Consider the following 27,359-nt stretch of genomic DNA (forward strand, 5'->3'; position numbering starts at 1 on the left):
CTTCTCAGCTAATCACCAGCCGAGACCATCTTAGACGGTGATTGGCTCAGCGGGCCGTCAATCTTACACGTCTCCAAAAAGGGTGTGTGCTGGAGCGCACCGGGGACTGGTAAGTAGCCGGGCCCCGTACAAGAGATGGCTATGGTTTACAGTGATTGGACAACCCATGATCAAACAGAGTACCCCATCACTAAAGGACTAAAGAAGGGTACATGGTATGACTGCAGGATCAGACTACACTAAATGTGTTTGTAGTCTGTTACCATGGAGACACATTGGACAGCGTAAGAGTTGTAGATGGAAAACAACAGATTTTTTTTAACCAAGACTTTGAAACGCTGCTTTATTTTCTCATTTGGTTGCAAAGTTGGACAGAACCTCTCTTGTTCAAGGGTTAACTCCAACAGCAGATCACAGCATGTCCAGCGACCATCTATAATCCGTGTGAGAACCCAAGAGCGGGGGGTTGGTTTCCCTAACATTGATGCCATTAAAACTTATCATCCAGCTCTCTCAGACTCCAGAACAGTAAGGCTGGGTTCACACTACGTTTTTGCCATACTGTTTTCAATCCGTTTTTCTAAAGAAAACCGTATGGCAAAAAAAACGGATGGAACAGTATAGAAAAAAGTAAACCGTATGCGTTTTTAAAAGTGCATACAGTTCCGTCAGTTTTTATAGAAAAAAAACCCATACGTTTTTAAAAATTTTGTCAATTTTTAATGGGAAGGTCTTGGGTGGGGACTTTAGGATTCACATGCGCATGTGCAAAGTAAAAACGTATACGTTTTTCCCGTATGGAACCGTATACATGTGTGTTTCCCATTGATGTCCATGTTAAAAAAGACGTATGCGGTTGCAGTACGGTTTTTAAACCGGAGACAAAATTGTGGTCAACCACGGTTTTGACTCCGATTTAAAAACCGTACTGCAACCGCATACGTTTTTTTTTTTTTTTTTAACATGGACGTCAATGGGAAACGCACATGTATACGGTTCCATACGGGAAAAACGTATAAGTTTTTACTTTGCACATGCGCATTTGAATCCTAAAGTCTCCACCCAAGACCCCTCCCATTAAAAATGGACAAAATTTTCAAAAACGTATGGGTTTTTTTTTTCCTACAAAAACGGACGGAACAGTATGCACTTTTAAAAACAGTATACTGTTTAAATACGGTTTACTTTTTCCCATACTGTTCCATCCGTTTTTTTCCCATACTGTTTTTGATAGAAAACGTATGTGGGAACCGTAGTTGAAAAACGTAGTGTGAACCCAGCCTAATTTGGGTTAGCTGTCCAGTGACCCAGGAGTCTGGGAGAGCTGGGTGTCAGTCGGCTTTCAGATAAGTAACAAATGGTTGGACTCCTGTATCCGGGTGATTCTCTTCAATAAGTTTTTGCAGAAGAAGAACCATCAGTCATCTCCTTGTCATCATGGTTCTTTATGTCGATTTACTTCAGGTGGTTGCTAGGTGCAAAAAAAATAAAATAAAAAAAAAAACATCTGAAGATGATAAAAATAGACCTTCCGCAACAAAACCGGATCTGGGGAATATTGTTCCTTCTGTGGCGGCTCCATCTCAGACTTAATGTTCAGAAGCATCTAGTATTATCTTTAATAGATAGAACTAATACAGAGATCAGGTGACCATTACAGAACTAATACAGAGATCAGGTGACCATTACAGAACTAATACAGAGATCAAGCGACCATTACAGAACTAATACAGAGATCAGGTGACCATTACAGAACTAATACAGAGATCAGGTGACCATTACAGAACTAATACAGAGATCAGGTGACCATTACAGAACTAATACAGAGATCAGGTGACCATTACAGAACTAATAGGAGAAGACAATAGGGTGGAAGCCGGATCGATTACACTGTTGAGTCACTGACCCATACCTGGTTACTGGAACGCTGCACGTTTCCGGACACAACCACAAAAAGGTGTTAGGTTATATGTACACTCATTTTTAGGTCGGAATCTTTTTTTCATGCAAAAACAGCTAAAAATTTCAGCCTCTCTTTTTTTGCCTAAGGCTGGGTTCACACTGCAGAATTTCTGGGCAGAATTTCTGCCAGCGATCGAGTCAGCGGCGCTAGGACCGAGCAGACTGCATTGCTGCCCCCATAGACTGCAATGCATTTCTGGGTGGATCTTTTGGGAGATCTGCTCAGAAATGCATTGCCATCTATGGGGACGGCAATGTAGTCCTCACGGTCCTAGTGCCACCAGCTCGATCTCTGGCAGAAATTCTGCTCAGAAATGCCATAGTGTGAACCTAGCCTTATTGTCCTGGTTTTTGAGCAGCATTTTGAATTCTCTCTCTTTTTTTTGTAGGTAGTAGCAGCCCCCCTTCCTTTAAAGGGCAGTGTTTTCCAACCAGGGTGCCTCCAGCTGTTGCAAAACTACAACTCCCAGCATGCTGGGAGTTGTAGTTTTGCAACAGCTGGAGGCACCCTGGTTGGCAAACGAGGCACCCTGGTTGGCAAACATTGTTATAGGTAGTAGCAGCCCCCATATGTAATAACAGTCCCCCCCCCCTTGATAGTAGTAGCCCCTCCTATATGTGGTACCAGCTCCCCCTTCCTTATAGGTAGTAAAAGCCCTCCCCCCCACCATGTAGTAGCAGTTCCCCTTTATAGCAGTAGCACCCCCCCCCCCCTTCCTTATAGGTAGTAGAAGCCCCCATGTAGTAGCAGTTCCCCCTTGATAGTAGTAGCAGTTCCCCCTTGATAGTAGTAGCACCCCCTTTCTTTATAGGTAGTAGCAGTCCCCCCCCCCCTTGATAGCAGTAGCACCCCCCTTCCCTATAGGTAGTAGCCAGCAGCCCCCCCCCATATGTAGTAGCAGTCCCCCCTTGATAGTAGTAGCCCCTCCTATATGTGGTATCAGCTCACCCCCCCCCCCCCTCACCCCGTAGGTAGTACCCCCAGGACTTACTCATATACTGCACTACAGCCCCATTCTTTGTAAAAATGTAAAACATTTATGTCACTATGGTATTTTCTGGCCATCAAACAACTAGGTGAACATGGGCTTTTGGGCAATAGCAAAGATGGGCAATGCCAGGATCAGAGGGCGGCATTGTACCCATGGTAGGAGCCTGAATGGACCCATTAGGTCTCTTTCTTATATAAAGGAGAAGAGTACTATAAATAAAGCATGTTTTTAGGGGCCCTGTTACAGATTTGCACTGGGAACCATAAAGTGGGGTCACAAGCAGGGGGACCCCATATACAGGGTGGGCCATTTCTATGGATACACCTTAATAAAATGGGAATGGTTGGTGATATACTAATGTGCCACAAACAGGAAGTTATCACCAACCATTCCCATTTTATTAAGGTGTATCCATAGAAATGGCCCAGCTTGTATCCGAATCTTCTGTCCTAACGCAGTTTTCTATAGCAGCAACATAGTGAAGCGTTGTACACAGATAGCTAGGACTTTTACGAGTCCCGTGACCCCCGCTGAGGCTGAGAAGTTCACGTCCCTGTGTCCCACACATAATAGGAAACCAATCAGTAATATCTAGGGAGGAATACAGGAAACCCCGGTTACTAAGGTCCTGTTGCCCGACAACCCCCGATATATAGAAGACAGTGGTTGTTAGGCAGCATCTCCCTAGCAACCAGCTGACCAGGAAGTGAGGGTGGGGGGTGAATTGGCAGTCACACCTGTCGTTCTCCATCCGGTCTGCATTATTAATCAGATTTTTCTACCGATAGAATTAGGATTACTGATAAGAACCATCAGCAAATTTGTCGATCTGGGATCATAGGGGCTCGACAACAAAAAGTATCAGCACCAAATAAAAGCCACAGACATTTTTATACTTGAAATTTGTTTTGTACTGTAACATTACTACGGGAGTTGTTAGAGAAACATGGCTGCCCTCTTTGGGAAAACAGTGCCCCACTCGTCCATGGGTTGTGCGTGGCATTGCAGCTCAAATCAGTTGTAATACCACACACCACCCGTGGTTAGGTTTGCCATCTGGACGGTATTTTAGCGGCACAGCTGGTATTTTGGCCACCCAGACGGTATTTTTATATTAAAAATATCGCCAATGCAATGGCCGGTATTTATCCAACCAATCCTCCAACTCCCGGAATGATGTACCATAACCTATACCAGTGTTTCCCAACCAAAGCGCCTCCAGCTGTTGCAAAACTAGAACTCCCAGTATGCTTGGACAGCTAACGGCTACTACATATGGGGGGGGCTGCTACTACCTATAAGTGTTTTCCAACCAGGGTGCCTCCAGCTGTTGCAAAACTAAAACTCCCAGCATTCCCGGACAGCCGAATGCTGGGAGTTGTAGTTTTGCAACAGCTGGAGGCACCCCTGGTTGGAAAACACTGACCTATACTGTATACTACTATATAGTCCAACATGCTGGGAGGTGTAGTTTGAGGCAGCTGCTGAGCCACAGGCTGTATCAGGACATGCTGGGAGTTGTAGTTCGCAACTAACTGCAACTCCCGAATAAAAAAAGAAAAAACATCAACGATCAAAAATTCACATCAAAACAAAAATGGTACCGTTAAAAATTACAGATCGGGGAGCAAATAATGAGCCCTCATACAGGCCCGTATAAAAAGGAGAAATAAAAAGTTATAGGGGTCAGAATAGGACAAAAATTTCCCCCGCATAAGTTCATCCTGTGATGTCACGCATATATAATTAATTATGCAAATTAGCATGGCCGGTATTTTTATTTTTTTTGCAAGAAAGGTGGCGATTATGTTTTTTATTTTTTTATTTTTTTTTTGGGAGGTGGAGGAAGCAACCATATTTTCATACAGTAGTTCACCTCACCGGACCAGTCCCTGATCACCGGGCCAGTCCCTGATCACCAGGCCAGTCCCTCCTTTGTTATCCAGATGTCCCTACTGTGTAGTGATGACATATACATCCGAAAGGGTGTGCAAACTACACGACTGTGTGCAAATCCATTCACACTCTACTAGAAGTCTGAACATCCATAAGGTAATGAAGGTCACACAACAGAGGTGCAAATGTCTACAACCAGTTCTCGTTCCCACGCTGTAGATCCCTCTGGGTTCTTTAGCTGTACGTGATGACGTCATGTGATTGCATGACATCATCAAGGCTCTGGAATGTCTTCATATAGGCTGCTGCGATCATGTGATGTCACCAAAATGGATAACCATGGGGGGGGGGGGGGGGGGGATAATCAGGACTGGTAGGGACCAGCAGCACAAAATTACTCAGGTATATAACGTCGAATTGTCTACAGCGCGGCTCGCGGGGCGGCACCATTTGTGTACCTTCTACCAAAATTAATTGGTTACACATATTGGGGAATATTTATCAAAACCTGTGTAGAAGAGAAGTTGTCCAGTTGCCCATAGCAACCAGATTGCTTCTTTAAAAGGGGTACTCCGGTTAAAAAAAAAAAACAAAAAAAAAAACATTTTCTATCAACTGGTGCCAGAAAGTTAAACAGATTTGTAAATTACTTCTATTAAAAAATCTTTACCCTTCCAGTACTTATCAGCTGCTGAATACTACAGAGGAAATTCTTTTCTTTTTGGAACACAGAGCTCTCTGCTGACATCTCTGTCCATTTTAGGAACTGTCCAGAGTAAGAAAATCCCCATAGCAAACATATGCTGCTCTGGACAGTTCCTAAAATGGACAGAGATGTCAGCAGAGAGCACTGTGATCGTGATGTCAGCAGAGAGCTCTGTGTTCCAAAAAAAAAAAGAATTTCCTCTGTAGTATTCAGCAGCTAATAAGTACTGGAAGGATTAAGATTTTCTAATAGAAGTAATTTACAAATCGGTTTAACTTTCTGGCACCAGTTGATTAAAAAAAAAAAAAATAAATAAAATAATGTTTTCCACTGGAGTACCCCTTTCATTTATCTCAGGCCTCTTTGAAAAATGAAAGAAGTAAACTGATTGGTTGGTACGGGCACCACTCTTTCGGCTTTCCCAAGCACTGCAAACAAATGAAAGTAAATCTGAATGCGTACCCTTAGGACAATTATCAAACAAAAATGGCAACATCTCCCTGTGTAATAGGGCTGTTCATATGTTCAGCAGACAAACAAGTGTAAAAAAAAAAATAAAAATAAAAATATATATATTCGTTTGCATCAAGCCATCTAATAGGGTGCTTAGGGTATGTTCACACGGCGGAACTTCTGTGCGTAATCCGGTGAAAACATTCAACACTGCTTTCCGGGCATGCTGCGAGTTGTAGTTTCACAACATCTGGAGGTCTGCAGGTTGGAGACCACTGATCTAGAGGGTCACAGTTAAGACACCAATGGCTTACACAAATGGTGCATCGATTTGCATTGGTCCACTGGGTTTCCGGTACAGATGCGGAATTCTTCTTGTCACCCAACAGCCTGAACTGTACAATCTGGGTTGATCCAATTATACCGACACACGGTAGCAACCTATAAAAGGGGCAGAAGAGGTCTGCTGACTTGTTCACTAGACGCAACTGCAACAAACACTCTGCTGCGAGGACTGTTAGGTCCTTACAAGGTTCACAGCTTCTGGATATAAAACAAGAATATTCCCATCCACTCGTTGCAAGATGAGATCTTGAAAATGTTGAGCAACGTGCGTTTAAAACTTGTTTAACAAATCTACAATACAATCAGGGCTCAAGTCCTGCAGGAACGCATGGGAACTGAGTTCCTGCACTTTTTTCTAAGCAGGAACACTGTTCCCATTAGCAAAAGCCCTGAAGGACCAGCCCTTGAGTGAAAATCTTGGATGAGTTCCCTCCCTTTTTTTTTCCAGGACTTGACCTCTGAATACAATACAAAAATTGTGAAAACATATACAATTCTAAATGTTTTATTTACAAAAAACAGGAAACCCCCTGGTTAGTGCAAAGCAAATCCCAAAATCCAGAGCCTCCCGTGGTATCAGGCGTCCGACCAACACATCTACATCGCATGTCAACATTAGATTTATATAGGGTGTGACTTGGGGATCGGTAAATCTTCCCCTCCTCCCGGGCCCGGAGCTGCATGTATCATCTGTACAGATGGGAAAACAAGTCCAGGCAGCCTTCGCCTCCATTATAGGAAGCTGCGCCAATCACGGGATTGATCGACTAGAAATTAGGATCGGTGTTATGGCCCCACAATAGGTGTATGGAGACCAGCCTTGCATCAATATGGGGCAAACTTTCCCAAGTCAAGGGTGAGATAGACAAAGGGGCCACCGTGTGGCTCCCCCAAGGGCCTATATACCTAGAGACATTTCCCTATAGGGGACCAACCAATATGGCTTCCCATCCATGTTGTCGCCCATTTTTACCCCCCATCAGAACCCTATTACATACTTGCCAACAGTCCCAATTTTAGCTGGCTCTCTCTGATAACCCTGTAACAAAAAATACATTTTTGATTCTTGGGGGGCATTACCAAATAGCTCATGGGTCGGCAAATATGGTATTGGTGAAGATGCCAAACTTTGCAGTGATGCATCTGTGATAGCCTAGGGGAGTGTAGCTGTGCGGTTATTGAAGGGTGCTTGTTAACCCTTGCTATTCGTGATGCCAGGGTGTGGGCTCCTCAGTAATGCTTGTCCTGCCCCCACCCTTCCCAAGAGCGATAGGGAAGTAGATAATAATGGAATGTCCACAACCGGAGAGTTTTCTGAAACAGTTATAACTTTTACTGCAAGCTTCATAACCGGAACAGTCTCTATACATACAACTGCTTTCTTTGGAGATTGACAAAGGTTGGGACTTTAGCAATTTAGAGTCTTTAAGGTATTATGCACTTTTCCACTGGATTTAGTTGCGGTCCAGTAGTCACGCTAGCTTTAGCGGGGGTAGATTAGAACTCACGGTTTTAGTTCCGCTAAGGTCGGTAGGTTTTCAGGCCTAGCGTCTTTGAAAGTTGCGTAGATCCGTCCTGCTAGTCCGGCATCCACGAGAGCAGCAACCCAAGAGAGCGATCATTGGCTACAGCTCCCTTATATGGGCAGGGGCTGGACTAATGCTAATTGGTCCATACTGATGTCAATCACCATTACAAAGTCTTGTGGGTAACACGTGACCCAAGGACCTCCAAAGGTCCTCCAACATACCATAGAGGATATTAACATAGTCACATGACCGAAGGTTCTGCGACGCTAAACAAGGTAAATACTATACATTATATTAGATATACATTAGTATCAAATATATATACACAGGTATTATCATTAGAGAATTAGACTTGAGGAGAGGCGACTAGGGGCTGTCCCACCTGAGGGACCCTACCTGAGCATAGTTACTCTGACTTTGGGGACCTCTACACTAGGTACGGTATGCAATACGGTACCGGGACACCACACATCCTCCTGCCCCCCAAAAAGAATACCAAGAATTTGTGGACACCTCCAAAATGTTACATGTCAATGTATTTAACCCTTAACAACAACATTGGGATTTGGGCTACTAGTGCACATGTAAAGTTTACATTCTCAGAACCATGGCACTGTTTGCTCCTACACCATATATTTCAGGACACTGGGAAAGCTGGGTAGGAAATATGCTATGTGGAGGTCGGATATGGTCTCTGCAAAAGGTGCCCAGATTTGGCACAAATGGTCAGCCAGAGCCATGTTCCAAGACTTTCTGAACAGAAGCACCATAAGACGCATGTTAAGCGGCAGTATTTTCCAACCAGTGTGCCTCCAGCTGTTGGTAAACTACAACTTCCAGCATGCCCGGACATGTAAGGGGTTCCCAGTAGAGATGAGCGAACTTACAGTAAATTAAATTCGTCACAAACTTCTCTGCTCGGCAGTTGATGACTTTTCCTGCATAAATTAGTTCAGCTTTCCGGTGCTCCCGTGGGCTGGAAAAGGTGGATACAGTCCTAGGAAAGAGTCTCCTAGGACTGTATCCACCTTTTCCAGCCCACCGGAGCACCGGAAAGCTGAACTAATTTATGCAGGAAAGGCAGCAACCGCCGAGCCGAGAAGTTCGTGACGAATCGAAATTACTGTAAGTTCGCTCATCTCTAGTTCCCAGCAATACCATACACAACCTTAAGACAAGAGTGGCGCTCTTTCCTTCCTGAAAGAGCGCCACTCTTCTCCTAAGGTTGTGTATGGTATTGCAGCGAAGTTCCATTCAAGTGAATGGAGCCAAGCTGCAATACAACATGCAACCTGAGGACAGGTGTGGCGCTGTTTTAGGAAGAAATTTGCTTTGTTTGCTTTTTTTTCTAATCCTAGAAACACTAAAAAGCAAATAATCTGGGGATAATAGGGTGTCGCTTATGTCTGGCAGCGGCTTATATCCTGTCCTGTATTGAAAGTAACACGCACATGCATGTTCATGGAGATGGGGGGGGGGGGGGGAATCAATGCACAAGCACAATTATAATGGAGACTATTAAGTGGATAGATCAGTGGTCTCCAATCTGTGGACCTCCAGATGTTGCAAAACTACAACTCCCAGCATGCCCGGACAGCGTTGGCTGTCCGGGCATGCTGGGAGTTGTAGTTTTGCAACATCTGGAGGTCCGCAGGTTGGAGACCACTGGGATAGATGGCAAGTGGCAGAAGCTATCAAAATATTTACACAGTTTTTTGGTATAAACAAAACAACAAAGTAGCAGATTACAACGTGCAAGAAGTGCGAAACAAAAACCGGATGAAAAAAACAAAAAAAAAGTTTAGGAAAACGTTCTAAATTGGTGCATTTTACTGCAATATTACAGTATAGTACTGTAGAATAAAAAAAATAAAATAAAAAACTTTTTAGTTTATTAGCCTTTTGAGATCTCTGCTTGCTGTCAGTGAATGGGATAAAGTTAGGCTATGTTCACATGGCGGAATTCCGCTGAAGAATGCCGCCAAAATGTACTACCAATTGACTTCAATGGGATTTCCGCAGTGGAAATTCCGCAAAATTTGAAGACCTGTCTTTAAAGGGGTTATCCAAAAAAAAAAAAATAATAATGTTTATGTATCAACTGGCTCCAGAAAGTTAAACATATTTGTAAATGACTTCTATTAAAAAAAAAATCTTAATCCTTTCAGTACTTATGAGCTTCTGAAGTTAAGGTTGTTCTTTTCTGTCTAAGTGCTCTCTGATGACACCTGTCTTGGGAAACACCCAGTTTAGAAGAGGTTTGATATGGGGGATTTGATTCTAAACTGGGCTTAGACAGAAAAGAACAACCTTAACTTCAGAAGCTCATAAGTACTGAAAGGATTAAGATTTTTTAATAGAAGTAATTTACAAATCTGTTTAACTTTCTGGAGCCAGAAGGTTGAGAACAACCTTAAAAGGGGTATTCCAGGCAAAAAAAAAAAAAAAAATTTATATATCAACTGGCTCCAGGAACTTAAACAGATTTGTAAATTACTTCTATTAAAAAATCTTAAACCTTCCAATAGTTATTAGCTTCTGAAGTTTTCTGTCTAACTGCTCAATGATGATGTCACGTCCCGGGAGCTGTGCATGATGGGAGAATATCCCCATAGGAACTGCACAGCTCCCGGGACGCGAGTCATCAGAAAGCAGTTAGACAGAAAACAACAACTCAACTTCAGAAGCTAATAACTATTGGAAGGATTAAGATTTTTTAATAGAAGTAATTAACAAATCTGTTTAACTTTCTGGAGCCAGTTGATATATATATAAAAGCTTTTTTTCCTGGATAACCCCTTTAATTTTGCGGAATTCCGCGGCGGAATCCTTTTGAAGTCAATGAGGCTTTGAGTTTCAACAGAATTTAGTATTTTGAGAACGCAGAATTCCGACAGAATTTTAGCGTAATCCCACGATTCAAGGCTTGCTGAACGGAATTTGTGCAGAATTGCGGATGAACAATTTTTTTTTTTTAAGCTAAATACATCCCAAATCTCTCTCTTGTAAATTTGATACATCACAAACTTCTCGGCTCGGCAGTTGATGACTTTTCCTGCATAAATTAGTTCAGCTTTCCGGTGCTCCCGTGGGCTGGAAAAGGTGGATACAGTCCTAGGAGACTCTTTCCTAGGAATGTATCCACCTTTTCCAGCCCACCGGAGCACCTGAAGGCTGAACTAATTCATGCAGGAAAAGTCAGCAACCGCCGAGCTGAGAAGTTCGTGATTAATCGAATTTACTGTAAGTTCGCTCATCTCTAGTTACAATGCATCAGTCTGGGGTCCACAGAAGAGAGAAAAAAAATAATAATTTATATATATATATATATATATATATATATATATATATATATATATATATATATATATCTATATATATCTCATGATGAAAACATGAACAACATGAAAGCTTTGCAGGGAATTTGACAACGCTTCAGGGCACTCACAAATCTTTAAATGACTTAATAGCGGAGGAGAATATGAGCGGCAGCACGAAAAGCGAGAAAAATCCGGATAATTATCTCCTCAAAGACATAAAGCGATCGGGGGGATTGTCAGACAAGATGTAAGTAGACCCAGGGATCTCACTCCACCTCCTAGAAGAAGAGAATACATGTGGAGATGGAGCCTGTGCATACACATGCTGCCTGAGCCGCCCCAATGGACGCTCACAAAGAGAGAGCACTCATGAGTACTGCCCTCAGGGGAGAGTGTATCTAACTTATGTATCCAAGTGCTGCTCTGGGGTAAGTCTCTAGAGCAGTCTCCATGTGTTTGGAAATAGAGGTGGTCTCTTTGCAAGGACCTGCTCTCCTATACATTGATGGAAGAGCTGTCTATTCGGGCATGCTGGGATTTGTAGTTTTGCAACAGCTGTAGGCACAATGGTTAGGAAAAACACTGCCATAGAGCCCTAAAGCAAGCTAAATTTGCTTCAGTATAAGTTCATTGGGCTGCAATAGAAAAGCTTATAACGTGGTACTCAAGTACTTATCAGCTGCTGTATGCTCCACAGGAAGTTGTGTAGTTCTTTCCAGTCTGACCACAGTGCTCTCTGCTGACACCTCTGTCCGTGTCAGGAACTGTCCAGAGGATCAAATCCCCGTAGCAAACCTCTCCTGCTCTGGACAGTTCCTGATACAGACAGAGGTGGCAGCAGAGAGCACTGTGCTCAGACAGAAAAGAACTACACAACTTCCTCTGGAGCATACAGCAGCTGATAAGTACCACGTTATAAGCTTTTCTATTACAGCCTAATGAACCCCAATTAACTTATACTGAAGCAAATTTAGCTATTTATTTTTTTTACACCTATTTAATTTCAAGACCCCTTAAATGTCAGTACCACCCCTTTACCTTTCGGCCCATTAAAGGGGTTATCCAGGGGGGGGGGGGGGGGGAACACATATACACATATATCTCAACTGGCTCCAGAAAGTTAAATAGATTTATAAATTACTACTATTAAAATATCTTAATCCTTTCAGTACTTATGAGCCGCTGAAGTTGAGTTGTTCTTTTCTGTCTAAGTGCTCTCTGATGACACCTGTCCCTCGAACTGCCCAGAGTAGAAGCAAATCCCCATAGTAAACCTCTTCTACTCTGTGCAGTTCCCGAGACAAGCAGAGATGTCAGCAGAGAGCACTGTTGCCAGACAGAAAAGAACAACTCAACTTCTGCAGCTGATAATTATTGAAAGGATTAAGATTTTTTTTTAATAGAAGTAATTTACAAATCTGTTTAACTTTCTGGAGCCAGTTGAGCCAGTGCTTACCAACCAGGGGTGCCTCCAGCTGTTGCAAAACTACAACTCCCAGCATTCCCGCATGCTGGAAGTTGTAGTTTTGCAACAGCTGGAGGACCACAGATTAGAGCAGCAGATTTTACATGGGAGGAAAGTGTGAACACGTATAAGTATACATTTTTTTTTTTTTTTTTTTTTTTTTTGACATTGTAGTTCATTATGAATTGGATTCTGCTGTATCCAAAATTTTTAGCATCATTAAAAACACTGTGTGAACACAGCCTAATACACTAATTATTATTATTTTCAGCACTGCAGTAAAGCAAATAGAATGCCTCTGGGTGTATGGAATTCGATTGGTCACTATGGTAAAATTCCTTTATATTTCCTTCTGCACTAGAATGTGGGGCGGTCGGGTCCGATGATGAGCGCAATGTGTCATCACCTTGTGACCTCAATCGCATCATGTGATTACCCAATCAGCGGTGATCACATACTGTGGCCATGCGTAGGATTGTTTCGGGGTCACACATCTCAGCTAAGTGTCCAATGGCTTTGTTATGAATCACCTTGGTATGTGTGGCCGCCATTTAGGCAGTATTCACAATGTACCAGTCACCTCCGGTGTCATGGCGGATGAGCAATGCCGTAGAGGCCGGTTTCACGCAGATGCCATTGCGGCAAACATTTTGTGACATTAGACGGCCAGGAGAACCATTGGGTTACTTAGTGCTTGTCCCAACACACACACAAATATATAATTATAAAAAAATATATAATAATTATAATATAATTTTTTAAATAAATAAATAAAAAATAAATAAATAAATAAAAAATAAATAAATAAATAAAAAATAAATAAATAAATAAAAAACAAAATAAATAAAAAATAAATAAATAAATAAAAAATAAAATAAATAAAAAATAAATAAATAAATAAAAAATAAATATATATTATATATATATATATATATAGTTTTTTTTTTTGTTTTTTTTTTACAACATCTCCATTCATTACAAGCCAACTCTGTAGATTTACCTGCAGTCTTATGTAAGATGATCTGTGCCAAATCACAAACACAGCTCTGCAACACTAACCTTTATTTACTATGAATACATACACACTGTATTGCTAGTAAGATCCCAGATACCGTTGACTCTGGGGGGAAAAAAAATTATATATATATTCAAAGATACATCCACGTCCCATGTAGTTCCGGGTGTGTCAGGAACCACTAGTCTCAGCATGCCCCAAGCCTGGGGCCAATCATGAATACAAGAGTCGTCCCAGGCATTGCTTAATCGCTTAATATTCATCTTTACTCTAATAACACATTAGACGAATAATCGAATCCGCACCCACAAGACTTCCGCCCTGAGTGGTTTGTTTCTTGCTTTATTTACTTTGCATCGAGACAAAGTGACGTCCTGCAAAACAGGAGCCAATGGATATACAAAAAACAAACAAATGTAATCAAATCTATTAAAAAAATAAATAAATGAAAAAAATAAACTATAAATATACATAATATGTAAACAAAATCATACGTGCAAGATATATAGTAACTAAAATTGTATTATATGTAATTAAGATATATGTATAAATATACAAATAAGCAAAAGGTAAAATATGTATAACAAGTATAATTATATATATATATATATATATATATATATATATATATATATATATATATATATAGTTATAAATAAATATATCTAAAGATGAGCAAAGGTATAATATATGTATTAAAAATATACAAATGCGCAAAAAAAATTATATATAATATACACAAAAATTGTTCAAATGTTAAAACAAAGTCACGTAAGAAAACAAATATAATATGCAAAAATAATAAATAAAAAATTATAAAAAAAAATTAACAAAAAAAAAAGGTATAAAAATGTATAATACTAATATAACAATATTATAAAAAACTGTTAAGGGAAAACAATATGTATAAAAATATAAAAGATGTATAATGGGACAAGAATGCCAAAATATATATATCAGTATAACAAGGTGCCTTCAAGTGCAGCAAAACTACAACTCCCAGCATGCCAGGATATATTTGTTTATTGTTATATATCTAATTTTATTTATTATTTTTTATTTATTTAATTTTTTAAAATATTTATATATATATATATATATATATATATATATATATATATATATATATATATATATATATATATATATATATATATATATACTTAAAATTCTCAGATTCACCAATATTTTAGTGATGGTACGTGAGTGGTAACCGCCCCTGGGTCGCCTCACATACAAACATGCTTTGACCTTGGTCACATCTCATGGAGTCATAGAAAGTGACTGAACTTTACAGCACATATAAAACCATCACCTCGCCGCCTGCGACAACATAAAACTTTTCCATGTAGAGATGTAGCAGACCTGAGTTTGTCATTTCGCACAATACAAGGTGATTTCATAGTTTCCCATAGAAAACCCATGTAGTCATCACAAGGCTCTACAGAGAGTTCAATGACAAACTCAGCTCTGCTATATCTGTGTCACAAATGCAACCTGAAAACAAAGACTCGGTGCCATAGTGCAATCCCAGCTGTGTACCTGCAACTAAAATGTACGCAGTCCTGGGAAAACCAATAAAATCACTGGAAATGCATAAAAATATCCAACTGTGAGATCACAATAAATGTTACAAAAACACAAAATACAAACTCGGCTCTCCTACATCTGTATAGATTTATTACACATTCATAACACAACAAATGCAGGCCTACTGCATGAATTTAGTGCACATCCATAACACAACAAATCCAGCTCTGCTGCATCTCTAAACTAAATGTTCATAACAGACTCAGCTCTGCTGCAGCGGCATAGATTTAATTATAGTCTATAAGACAACAAACTCGGCTCTCCTGCATCTGTATAGATTTATTACACATTCATGACACAACAAATGCAGGCCTACTGCATCTCTAAACTAAAACATTCATAACAAACTCAGCTCTGCTGCATCTATTTACTAAATGTTCATAAACTCAGCTCTGCTGCAGCGGCATAGATTTAATTATAGTCTATAAGACAACAAACTCAGCTCTTCTACCTCTGTATAGATCAGAGTTTCCCAACCAGGGTGCCTTCAGCTGTTGCAAAACTACAACTCCCAGCATTCCCGCATGCTGGAAGTTGTAGTTTTGCAACAGCTGGAGGCACCTTGGACGGAAATTACTGGTATAGATTCATTACACACATGGTGTTTGGTATGTCCCCACATCTATCATATATATATATATATATATATATATATATATATATATATATATATATATATATATTTCAGCTCTGCTGCGTTTATTTACTAAACATTCATAACAAACTCAGCTCTGCTGCACCAGAATATATTCATTATAGTCTATAAGACAACAAAACCAGCTCTTCTACATCTGTATAGATCAGTGTTTCCCAACCAGGGTGCCTCCAGCTGTTGCAAAACTAAAACTCCCAGCATGCCCGGACAGCCTTTGCCTTTTGCAACAGCTGGAGGCACCTTGGATGGAAATTACTGGTATAGATTCACTACACATATGCTGTTTAGTATGTCCCCACATACATCTATCTATCTATAAATATATATACAATTGTAAAAAAAAAAAAACAAAAAAAAAAACAGCACTGCTGCGTTTATTTACTAAACATTCATAACAAGCTCAGCACTGCTTCACCAGAATATATTCATTATAGTCTATAAGACAACAAAATCAGCTCTTCTACATCTGTATAGATTCCCAAATACATCCATAAACTAAAACTTAGCTCTGCTGCATCTATTGACAAAACATTCATAACAAACTCAGTTCTACTGCACCGGCATAGATTCATGATAGTCTATAAGACAACAAAACCAGCTCTTCTACATCTGTATAGATCAGTGTTTCCCAACCAGGGTGCCTCCAGCTGTTGCAAAACGATAACTCCCAGCATGGACTATTTACTAAAGCATTGCATGCACAGGCATTGATTTATTATAGTCCATAAACCAACACACACTCCGCATCTGCACAGACTCAGTACACTTCCATAAGACAACAAATTCAGCTCTGCTACATTTGCACAATATTTACTATATACATCCATAGCACCAAGACAGCTCTGCTACATTTGCACAATATTTACTATATACATCCATAGCACCAAGTCAGCTCTGCTACATTTGCACAATATTTACTATATACATCCATAGCACTAGGTTTACAACATCCTTAACACAACCAAGTCAGCTCTGCTACATCAGGTAGAATTAGCACCACATCCATAAAAAAATAAAAAACATAACAATTTTTAGCAACCAACAAGCACCAATGCACAATCTGGAGTGATAGCAGAGAAGCCGCATGGAGAACCGCACGTTACTGTTCACATTATGACTGCCATGGTCACCCTGCCCGAGCTGTTGCTTCCTGTCTAAACACTTTATTTATTTTTGTAACGTTTCTATTTACAAACAATCAATTGTAACAATTCGTAAACAACAAAGATTCGAAACGGATACAAAAACGTAACGGACGATCCCGCAGAGAATGTAAATGTAGCAAGAACCGTTAACCCCTCGTCTGCCGGCGCTGTCACTTACTTCTCATCCACATGCAGGCTGGGAGGACACTTGATGGCCAGCCATGTCTTCCAGGCGATGTGCTTCACCTTGTAGACTTGTCCGAACCCTCCGGAGCCGATCTTCTCCCACCCACAGAACTCCTTGGAGTCGAAGGTCCTGAGGAGCCCCATGTCCCAGTGGGATGAGGCCTCCTTGTCCATGGTGCTGCTCCCTGTCTCCCCCTCTGTGGCAGCTCTGACTCTGTGAAGCCTCCAGCTCCCTGCCCAGGTGAATAAGGTGTGTTCATAGGAGCTGACATCATTTCCTGACTCCTCTACCTTATACTCCTCCAGGGCTAATGGAGAATTTCAGGGAAAGTGTACCGCCATCTAGCGGTGAAATGGTGCAACTGCATGACATCATGAATCAGAAAACAGGTGCGGAATGTGACCCTCCGCACAGGGACCCACTTTTCTGCTTAACAACCCGCTCCCTCTCACTCCCTAACCTCTAATAGTAACCCCTATCCCTAATCCTAACCCTTACTCCTAAATTTAACCCATAATCCTAACCCCAAATCCTAACCTAAACCCTAATCATAAACTCTAACCCTAACCCAAATCCCCAATCCTAATCATAAACTCTAATCCTAGCCCTAACCCCTAATCCTATCCCCCAATCCTAAACCCTAATTGTAAACTCTAATCCTAGCCCTAACCCAAACCCCTAATCCTAAACCCTAATCGAAAACTCTTGCCCTAATCCTAACCCCCAATCCTAACCCCTAATTCGAATCCAAACCCCCAATCCTAAACCCTAATTGTAAACTCTAATCCTAGCCCTAACCCAAACCCCCAATCCCTAATCCTAACCCATACCCCCAATCCCTAATCCTAACCCAAACCCCCAATCCTAAACCCTAATCATAAACTCTAATCCTAGCCCTAACCCCTAATCCTACCCCCCAATCCTAAACCCTAATGGTAAACTCTAATCCTAGCCCTAACCCAAACACCCAATCCTAAACCCTAATCGTAAACTCTTACCCTAATTCTAACCCCCAATCCTAAACCCTAATCTTAACACTAATCCTAACCCCTAAACCAAACCCAAACCCCCAATCCTAAACCCTCATTGTAAACTCTAATCCTAGCCCTAATCCAAACCCCCAATCCCTAATCCTAACCCAAACCCCCAATCCTAACCCCAAACCCCCAATCCCTAATCCTAACCCAAACCCCCAATCCTAACCCAAACCCCAATCCCTAATCCTAACCCATACCCCCAATCCCTAATCCTAACCCAATCCCTAATCCTAACCAAAAACCCCAATCCCTTATCCTAACCCATACCCCCAATCCCTAATCCTAACCCAAACCCCCAATCCTAAACCCTAATCGTAAACTCTTACCCTAACCCAAACCCCCAATCCAAAACCCTAATCCTAACCCCTAAATATAAACCCTAATCCTAACCCTTACCCAAACCCCCAATCCTAAACCCTAATCGTAAACTCTAACCCTAATCCTAACCTCTAATCCTAACCCCCAATCCTAAACCCTAATCACTAAATTTAAACCCTAATCCTAACCCAAACCTCTAATCCTAACCCAAACCCCCAATCCTAAACCCTAATTGTAAACTCTAATCCTAGCCCTAACCCCTAACCCTATTCCTAACCCTAACCCAAACCCCCAATCCTAAACCCTAATCCTAACCCCTGCGATCAGCATTGAGGTCACATTCGGCTACGGGTCACAGGGGGCGATCTTTTGCTGTAAAAAGGTGCATCGTTGCGCAATTTTTTGTATTTGCGCACATTTTTGGCGCCTTTTGCTTATATGCCATTTAACATAAATGACTTAAACGCATCAATCGGCGCACATCATTTTAAAAATGCGCAAAAATAGGCCGGGGTGGAGGCAACCTTTCGAAAACGTCGGCAGAACCCGTGTACCGTTTAGTCCATTGTTATACTGCTCTAAGTACATAAGGTTATGTGTCATAACACTCATGCGTCATGTTTGGTTATGTCCTTTTCAAATTTCGGCAGAATTCTGTGTTTCGAGCATACAGAAATTACGCCAAAAATACGATCAAATTCACCAAATCTGCAAAAGTTCCGCAGGCCGGAATTTTTGCAGAATCGCAGAATTTCCGTCGTGTGGACGCGGCCAATAGAGGATCACACGGGTGCAACAGTCTAGATGCCCCCACGAATTACTGCACGGTGATCAGGGGGACCCCCATAATGCTGATAGATGGGGGGGGGGGGTCTCCATTGATATTTAAATATTTAAATGAGATCCATTGCATACAATGAGCGTCTGCACTGTGGGAATAAGGGATTGTCAGGGACATGGAAAGATGTGTGAATGGGGGGGGGGGGGGGGGATTGTATTATCAGGAGGATGTGACAATGGGGTCAGATAGTGAGAGCAGTAAAAGTGACGACCACATCAAAGCCCCCGAAACAGTGTGAACGACGCCAAACGAGGGCGAACCGGCAACGACTACCTGATAGATCCTGTCAGTGACCTCAAGTGCCCGAGAAGAAACTATGGGGTGAGGGGGGTTATCAAAACCTGTGCAGAGGAAACGTGGAGCAGTTGCCCATAGCAACCAATCAGATTGCTACTTTCATTTTTAAAGAGGCCTCTGAAAAGCGAAAGTAGCAATCCGATTGGTTGCTATGGGCAACTGCACCACTCTTCCTCTACACAGGTTTTGATAATTCTCCCCCCAATATCTTGAGAACTGGGTCCTCTCTGTTCACTATAGCAGTGTGTCCGCTACCAGGGTGCCTCCAGCTGCTGCAAAACTACAACTCTCAGTTGTACGAACGAGGACGACGAGCTGCGAACCGGCAACCTGATAGATCCTGTCAGCGACCTCAAGTTTCCGAATACTGGGAAGAAACTATGGGGGGGGGGGGAGGGGGGGGGGAGTTAGCAAAGCCTGTGCAGAGGAAATGTGGAGCAGTTGCCCATAGCAACCAATCAGATGGCTACTTTCATTTTTAAAAAGGTCTCTGGAAAATGAAAGAAGCTATTTCATTGGTTGCTATGGGCAACTGCACCACTCTTCCTCTACACAGGTTTTTGATAAATCCCCTATATCTTGAGAACTGGGTCCTCTCTGTTCACCATAGCAGTGTTTCCCGACCAGGGTGCCTCCAGCTGCTGCAAAACTACAACTCCCAGTGTGAACGACGCCGGACGAGGACGACGAGCTGCGAACCGGCAACCTGATAGATCCTGTCAGTGACCTCAAGTGTCCGAATACTGGGAAGAAGCTATGGGGGGGAGTTATCAAAGCCTGTGCAGAGGAAAGTGGAGCAGTTGCCCATAGCAACCAGACGGCTACTTTCGTTTTTAAAAAAGGCCTCTGCAAAATGAAAGAAGCAATCTGATTGGTTGCTATGGGCAACTGCACCACTTTTCCACTACACAGGTTTTGATAAATCTCCTATATCTTGAGAATTGGGTCCTCTCTGTTCACTATAGCAGTGCTTCCGCTACCAGGGTGCCTCCAGCTGCTGCAAAACTACAACTCCCAGCATGCCCGGACAGCCGAAGGCTGTCCGGGCATGCTGGGAGTTGTAGTTTTGCAGCAGCTGGAGGCACCCTGGTTGGGAAACACTGGCCTATGAGACCACCGACAGCCAAATGTGACCGCCGATCCATGCCGATGGGAGACTAGGGAGGGACCCCCCATTATTCTCCTGATGGTGTGGGGTCCCAGTGTACATGTATCCTCTATCATGTGGAGATATGTGTCGCTCCTGGAACTATTTAACAAAAAAGTTTCTATGAGATTAAAGAGTACCTGTCATGATCTTGCTAAATGTTATAATCCTCCCATTCCACTGCCCCCATTTTGATAAACCACCCCCCGTCCTTTTTTTTAAATTATTTTTTAGTTTTCTACCTTGATATGGTTCTGTATTTTCTGCTCAGTCTCAGTCAGATTCACAGACTGGGAAGGGGCGTTCCCCAGCAGGTGTGACATCATCTGAAGCCACACAGGGGAGAACTTCCTCCCTCACTCTGCTACACACAGCCCAGAGCAGTTCAGTGTGAGACGAGCTATGAATGGCTAAGGCTGCACCCAAAGCCCCCCTCAGCACTCCAGACTGTATTTCCTGATTTTGGACTTCTACCAGGCCAGCAGGAGCCCAAAGTCTGTGCAAGAGATGGGGGAAATGTGCTCTGGACAAGTAGGGAGACACCTAGTGGGAGCTTTTTTTTTTTTAACACAAATAAAAAATAAAAAAAATGTTTAAGTACATTAGAAAGATTTTTTATTTGCCATAAGCAGTGCAATAGCAAACATTTGTCTTATTGAGAGTGCCCATTTTTTTTTTCTTTTCTTATGAAGAGCGCCACCCCTGTTCACAGGTTATATCCGGTATTGCAGCTCAGCTCTTATCAAGTGAATACTGCAATACCAGATGCAGCCTATGCCAAAGGCTGTATGGGCATGCTAGGAGTTGTAGTTTTGCAACAGCTGGAGGCACCCTGGTCTATGGGACCGCTCTCCAATTCACACCACTCCAATAGACAATGAATGAAGCGGCACTATGCAAGTACGACTGCCGCTCCATGCAGATGGGAGACCGTTCTAGAGCTTGTGTTGGGTTCTTAAGAGATACATTTTGGTGAAACAATTAAAAAAAAAAAAAAAGGTTTTTTGTAATTAAGTTTTTTATTTTTATAACCTAAACAGCGCCACCCCTCTTCATAGGTTGCATCTTGTATTGCAGCTCATATGAAGCGAGAGTGAATACTGCACTACCAGATGCAGCCTAAAGGACAAGAGTGGCATCCTTTGCGGAAACCTCACACTAATAAAAACATGGCTGCTTTGTTCCGAAACAGCGCCACACTTGTCCGTAGGTTGTGTGTGGTATTGCAGCTCAACTCCGTTTAAACGGCTTTGCAGTAGTAGACGCTGTCCGTGCACATGTTAACAGAACAGCTTTTCCAAACTAGGGGGCTCCAGCTGTAGCAAAACTACAACTCCCAGCATGCCCAGACAGCCTTCGGCTGTCTGGGCATGCTGGGAGTTGTAGTTTTGCAACAGCTGGAGGCTCCCTGGTTGGAAAACGTTGGACTAGATGTAGGATTCGCTGTATATCTGTGTTTGCAGAGTGTGTACGCAGAGTTCTTCGTCTGTCAAGTGTTTGGACGGATTGTAGGTCTTCCTGATATCGCTTATCTGGGCTCCAGCGAGGAGATAGGATCCGGACATCAGTCGCTCCATGTATCAAACAATAGTCGTCTATCAGATGTGACCCAGTGCACACAATGGAATAGTCACACACAGGTCAATCATGTCATCACATTTACATACAACCATCACCCAAACCATAAAAATCTACTTACTGTTTGCTGTCAGTGAATGGAAACCTTCATGGTTTATATCCAGAGGGTGAACCCTATCCTGTCCTCAGCAAAACCAGACTTGTTTATAGAAGAGAGGAGCCCTGAAATAATAATTTACTGATTGACAGGTCACTGAAACCCGCAGTTACCCAGCACCGCCACTATTTATTTAGGGGGTCTGGATTTACTTAGGAAGTCTGGTCTGTTATTAGTGTTTATTTGGAAGGCTTGATCTAGGGTCTGTGTTTAGGTGGTCAGGGGGTCTGTATTTTTTTTTTTTTTTTTTAGGAGGTCTGGTTTGGGGTCTGGTCTAGGCTCTGTATTGGTTTAGGTGTCTGATCTGGGGTCTGTATTTATTCATTAGGTCTGGTTTGGGCTCTGGTCTGGGCTCTGTATTGGTTTAGGTGTCTGATCTGGGGTCTGTATTTATTCATTAGGTCTGGTTTGGGGTCTGGTCTGGGCTCTGTATTGGTTTAGGTGTCTGATCTGGGGTCTGTATTTATTCACTAGGTCTGGTTTGGGGTCTGGTCTGGGCTCTGTATTGGTTTAGGTGTCTGATCTGGGGTCTGTATATATTCACTAGGTCTGGTTTGGGGGTCTGGTCTGGGCTCTGTATTGGTTTAGGTGTCTGATCTGGGGTCTGTATTTATTCACTAGGTCTGGTTTGGGGTCTGGTCTGGGCTCTGTATTGGTTTAGGTGTCTGATCTGGGGTCTGTATTTATTCACGAGGTCTGGTTTGGGCTCTGGTCTGGGCTCTGTATTGGTTTAGGTGTCTGATCTGCGGTCTGTATTTATTCACTAGGTCTGGTTTGGGGTCTGGTCTGGGCTCTGTATTGGTTTAGGTGTCTGATCTGGGGTCTGTATTTATTCACGAGGTCTGGTTTGGGCTCTGGTCTGGGCTCTGTATTGGTTTAGGTGTCTGATCTGGGGTCTGTATTTATTCACGAGGTCTGGTTTGGGCTCTGTATTGGTTTAGGTGTCTGATCTGGGATCTGTATTTATTCACTAGGTCTGGTTTGGGGTCTGTATTGGTTTAGGTGTCTGATCTGGGGTCTGTATTCATTCATTAGGTCTGGTTTGGGGTCTGGTCTGGGCTCTGTATTGGTTTAGGTGTCTGATCTGGGGTCTGTATTTATTCACGAGGTCTGGTTTGGGCTCTGGTCTGGGCTCTGTATTGGTTTAGGTGTCTGATCTGGGGTCTGTATTTATTCACGAGGTCTGGTTTGGGCTCTGTATTGGTTTAGGTGTCTGATCTGGGGTCTGTATTTATTCATTAGGTCTGGTTTGGGGTCTGGTCTGGGCTCTGTATTGGTTTAGGTGTCTGATCTGGGGTCTGTATTTATTTCAAAGGTCCATATTTTGTGGGCTCTGGTGTGGGATCTGTATTGTTTAGAACGTCTTGTATTTTTATGGGGTCTGCATTTGTTTAGGAGGTCTGGGGATTGTATTAGTTTAAGCAATCTGATCTGCATTTATTTAGGAGCGTCTGTGGTCTGTATTTATTAAGGAGGTCTGGTCTGGGGTCTGTATTTATTAAGGAGGTCTGGTCTGGGGTCTGTATTTGTTTATTTAGAAGGCTTGGTCTGGGGTCTGTATTTGTTTATTTAGAAGGCTTGGTCTGGGGTCTGTATTTATTAAGGGGGTCTGGTCTGGGGTCTTTATTTGTTTATTTAGAAGGCTTGGTCTATATTTGTTTAGGAGGTCAGGTCTGTGGTCTGTATTTGTATACGAGGTCTAGTTTGAGGCATTTGCATTGAGGGTCTGATCTGGGGCCTGTATTTATGATGTCTGATTTGGGATCTGTATTTGTTTGGGAGGTCTGGGGTCTGTATTCATGATGTCTGACTTAGAATCTGTATTTGTTTAGAGGTGCTGCTTTGTGGTCTGTATTTATTAAGGGGTCTGGTTTGGGGTCTGTATTTATTAAGGGGTCTGGTCTGGGGTCTGTATTTGCTTAGGGGATCTGATCTGGGGTCTGTATTTGTTTAATAGGTCTGGGGTCTGTATTTATGATGTCTGATTTAGAATCTGTATTTGTTTAGAGGGTCTGCTCTGGGGTCTGTATTTATTTATGATGTATGGTTTGGGGTCTATATTTATTTAGGAATTATGATTTGGAAACTGTATTTGTTTAGAGGGTCTGGTGTGGGGTCTGTATTTATTCACGAGGCCTGGTTTGGGGTCTATTTTGGTGCCTGCATTTATTTTGAGGTAGTGTAAAAGGTATCATATTAAGTAACGCAAATGCTTTTGGGTAACATCAAGGTATACAGTTAAAACATTTTGTTCACGACTTAAAAACTTGATTTCTTGATGTCACTTCAAAATCCCAGACCTGGCAAAGAATAGAAGTCTGGGCCTCACATTTGGCACTAGTCCCCATTAGTCCTGAAATCCCCTTTCTAAGGATAAACAAAACCCCGTACAGGTAAAGCAGAGCCCGGGGCGTCACATCCAGAATATGCGCAGGAGAAATTCTTCTTGAGGATGTGACAAATATAGTAACAATTAATGTCACAAAACAAATAGAGGAGACAAATATAGCAACAAGAAATGTAAACGAGAAGGTAAAACACCCGGCGGCACAAATCTCAGTCCTGGCTTGAGATTGTTTGTTACAGTGCAGGTAAAATGTATTAGTCTAGAACAGTGTTTCGGAACCAAGGTGCCTCCAGACGTTGCAAAACTACAACTCCCAGCATGTCCGGAAAGCCAAAGGCTATCCAGGCATCCTGGGATTTGTAGTACAACAGCTGCTGCAGATTATCATACACATCTTGGCTCCTGCAGACTATTACACTGCTCAAAAAAACATAAAATGTAACTCCAAGTCAATGACACTTCTGTGTCCACTCAGGAAGAACACTGATTGACAATCAATTTCACATGCTGTTGTGCAAATGGAACAGACAACAGGTGGAAATTATAGGCAATTAGCAAGACACTCCCAATAAAGGAGTGGTTCTGCAGTTGGTGACCACAGACCACTTCTCAGTTCCTATGCTTCCTGGCTGATGTTTTGGTCACTTTTGAATGCTGGCGGTGCTTTCACTCTAGTGGTAGCATGAGACCGAGTCTACAACCCACACAAGTGGCTCAGGTAGTGCAGCTCATCCAGGATGGCACATCAATGCGAGCTGTGGCAAAAAGGTTTGCTGTGTCTGTCAGCGTAGTGTCCAGAGCATGGAGGCGCTACCAGGAGACAGGCCAGTACATCAGGAGACGTGGAGGAGGCCATAGGAGGGCAACATCCCAGCAGCAGGACCGCTACCTCTGCCTTTGTTCAAGGAGGAGCAGGAGGAGCACTGCCAGAGCCCTGCAAAATGACCTCCAGCAGGCCACAAATGTGCGTGTGTCCACTCAGTTTGGCAAATTCGCCACTGGCGCCCTGTGCTCTTCACAGATGAAAGCAGGTTCACACTGAGCACATGTGACAGACGTGATAGTCTGGAGACGCTGTGGAGAACGTTCTGCTGCCTGCAACATTCTCCAGCATGACCAGTTTGGCGGTGCGTCAGTAATGGTGTGGGGTGGCATTTCTTTGGGGGGCCACACAGCCCTCCATGTGCTTGCCAGAGGTAGCCTGACTGCCATTAGGTACCGAGATGAGATCCTCAGACCCCTTGTGAGACCATATGCTGGTGCGGTTGGCCCTGGTTTCTTCCTAATGCAAGACAATGCTAGACCTCATGTGGCTGGAGTGTGTCAGCAGTTCCTGCAAGAGGAAGGCATTGATGCCATGGACTGGCCGCCCGTTCCCCAGACCTCAATCCGATTGAGCACATCTGGGACATCATGTCTCGCTCCATCCACCAACGCTCAAAAATATAAAGGGAACACTAAGATAACACATCCTAGATCTGAATGAATGAACTAATCGTATGAAATACTTTCGTCTTTACATAGTTGAATGTGCAGACAACAAAATCACACAGAAATTATGAATGGAAATCAAATTTATCAACCCATGGAGGTCTGGATATGGAGTCACACTCAAAATCATAGTGGAAACCCCACTACAGGCTGATCCAACTTTATGTAATGTCCTTAAAACAAGTCCCAATGAGGCTCAGTAGTGTGTGTGGCCTCCACTTGCCCTTATGACCTCCCTACAATGCCTGGGCATGGTCCTGATGAGGTGGAGGATGGTCTCCTGAGGGATGTCCTCCCAGACCTGGACTAAAGCATCCGCCAACTCCTGGACAGTCTGTGGTGGATGGAGCGAGACGTCCCAGATGTGCTCAATCGGATTCAGGTCTGGAGAACGGGCGGGCCAGTCCATAGTATCAATGCCTTCCTCTTGCAGGAACTGCTGACACACTCCAGCCACATGAGGTCTAGCAATGTCTTGTATTAGGAGGAACCCAGGGCCAACCGCACCAGCATATGGTCTCACAAGGGGTCTGAGGATCTCATCTCGGTACCTAATGGCAGTCAGGCTACCTCTGGCAAGCACATGGAGGGCTGTGCGGCCCCCCCCCAAAGAAATGCCACCCAACACCATTACTGACCCACCGCCAAACCGGTCATGATGGAGGATGTTGCAGGCAGAAAAATGTTCTCCACAGCGTCTCCAGACTCTGTCACATGTGCTCAGTGTGAACCTGCTTTCATCTGTGAAGAGCACAGGGCGCCAGTGGCAAATTTGCCAAACTTCCTGCAGTGTTGGGCTGTAAACACAACCCCCACCTGTGGACGTCGGACTCTCATACCACCCTCATGGAGTCTGTTTCTGACCATTTGAGTGGACACATGCACA

At 42.8% G+C, this 27,359-nt stretch overlaps 1 protein-coding gene across 3 annotated transcripts in view; it reads right to left on the minus strand.

Annotated features, from left to right (window-relative positions):
* The window catches only part of RIPK4 (receptor interacting serine/threonine kinase 4), a 43,415-nt gene extending 23,668 nt beyond the window's left edge, over positions 1–19,747 (minus strand). Inside the window, exons 1-2 of one of the 3 annotated variants that reach the window (XM_056559716.1) lie at positions 19,730–19,747; positions 17,252–17,492 (exon numbers count right to left, since the gene is read on the minus strand). In XM_056559716.1, the coding sequence (XP_056415691.1) occupies positions 17,252–17,433 (182 nt within the window). In that variant the 5' untranslated portion in view covers positions 17,434–17,492; positions 19,730–19,747. Of the gene's footprint in view, positions 1–1,912; positions 2,025–17,251; positions 17,737–19,729 lie in introns of those variants that run through there. The other 2 variants (XM_056559715.1, XM_056559717.1) reach the window with 2 other exon arrangements.
* Between the last annotated feature and the right edge of the window lie 7,612 nt (positions 19,748–27,359).

Source organism: Hyla sarda, chromosome 2 (assembly GCF_029499605.1).
Source record: "Hyla sarda isolate aHylSar1 chromosome 2, aHylSar1.hap1, whole genome shotgun sequence".
In the NCBI taxonomy this organism is placed as follows: Eukaryota; Metazoa; Chordata; class Amphibia; order Anura; family Hylidae; genus Hyla; species Hyla sarda.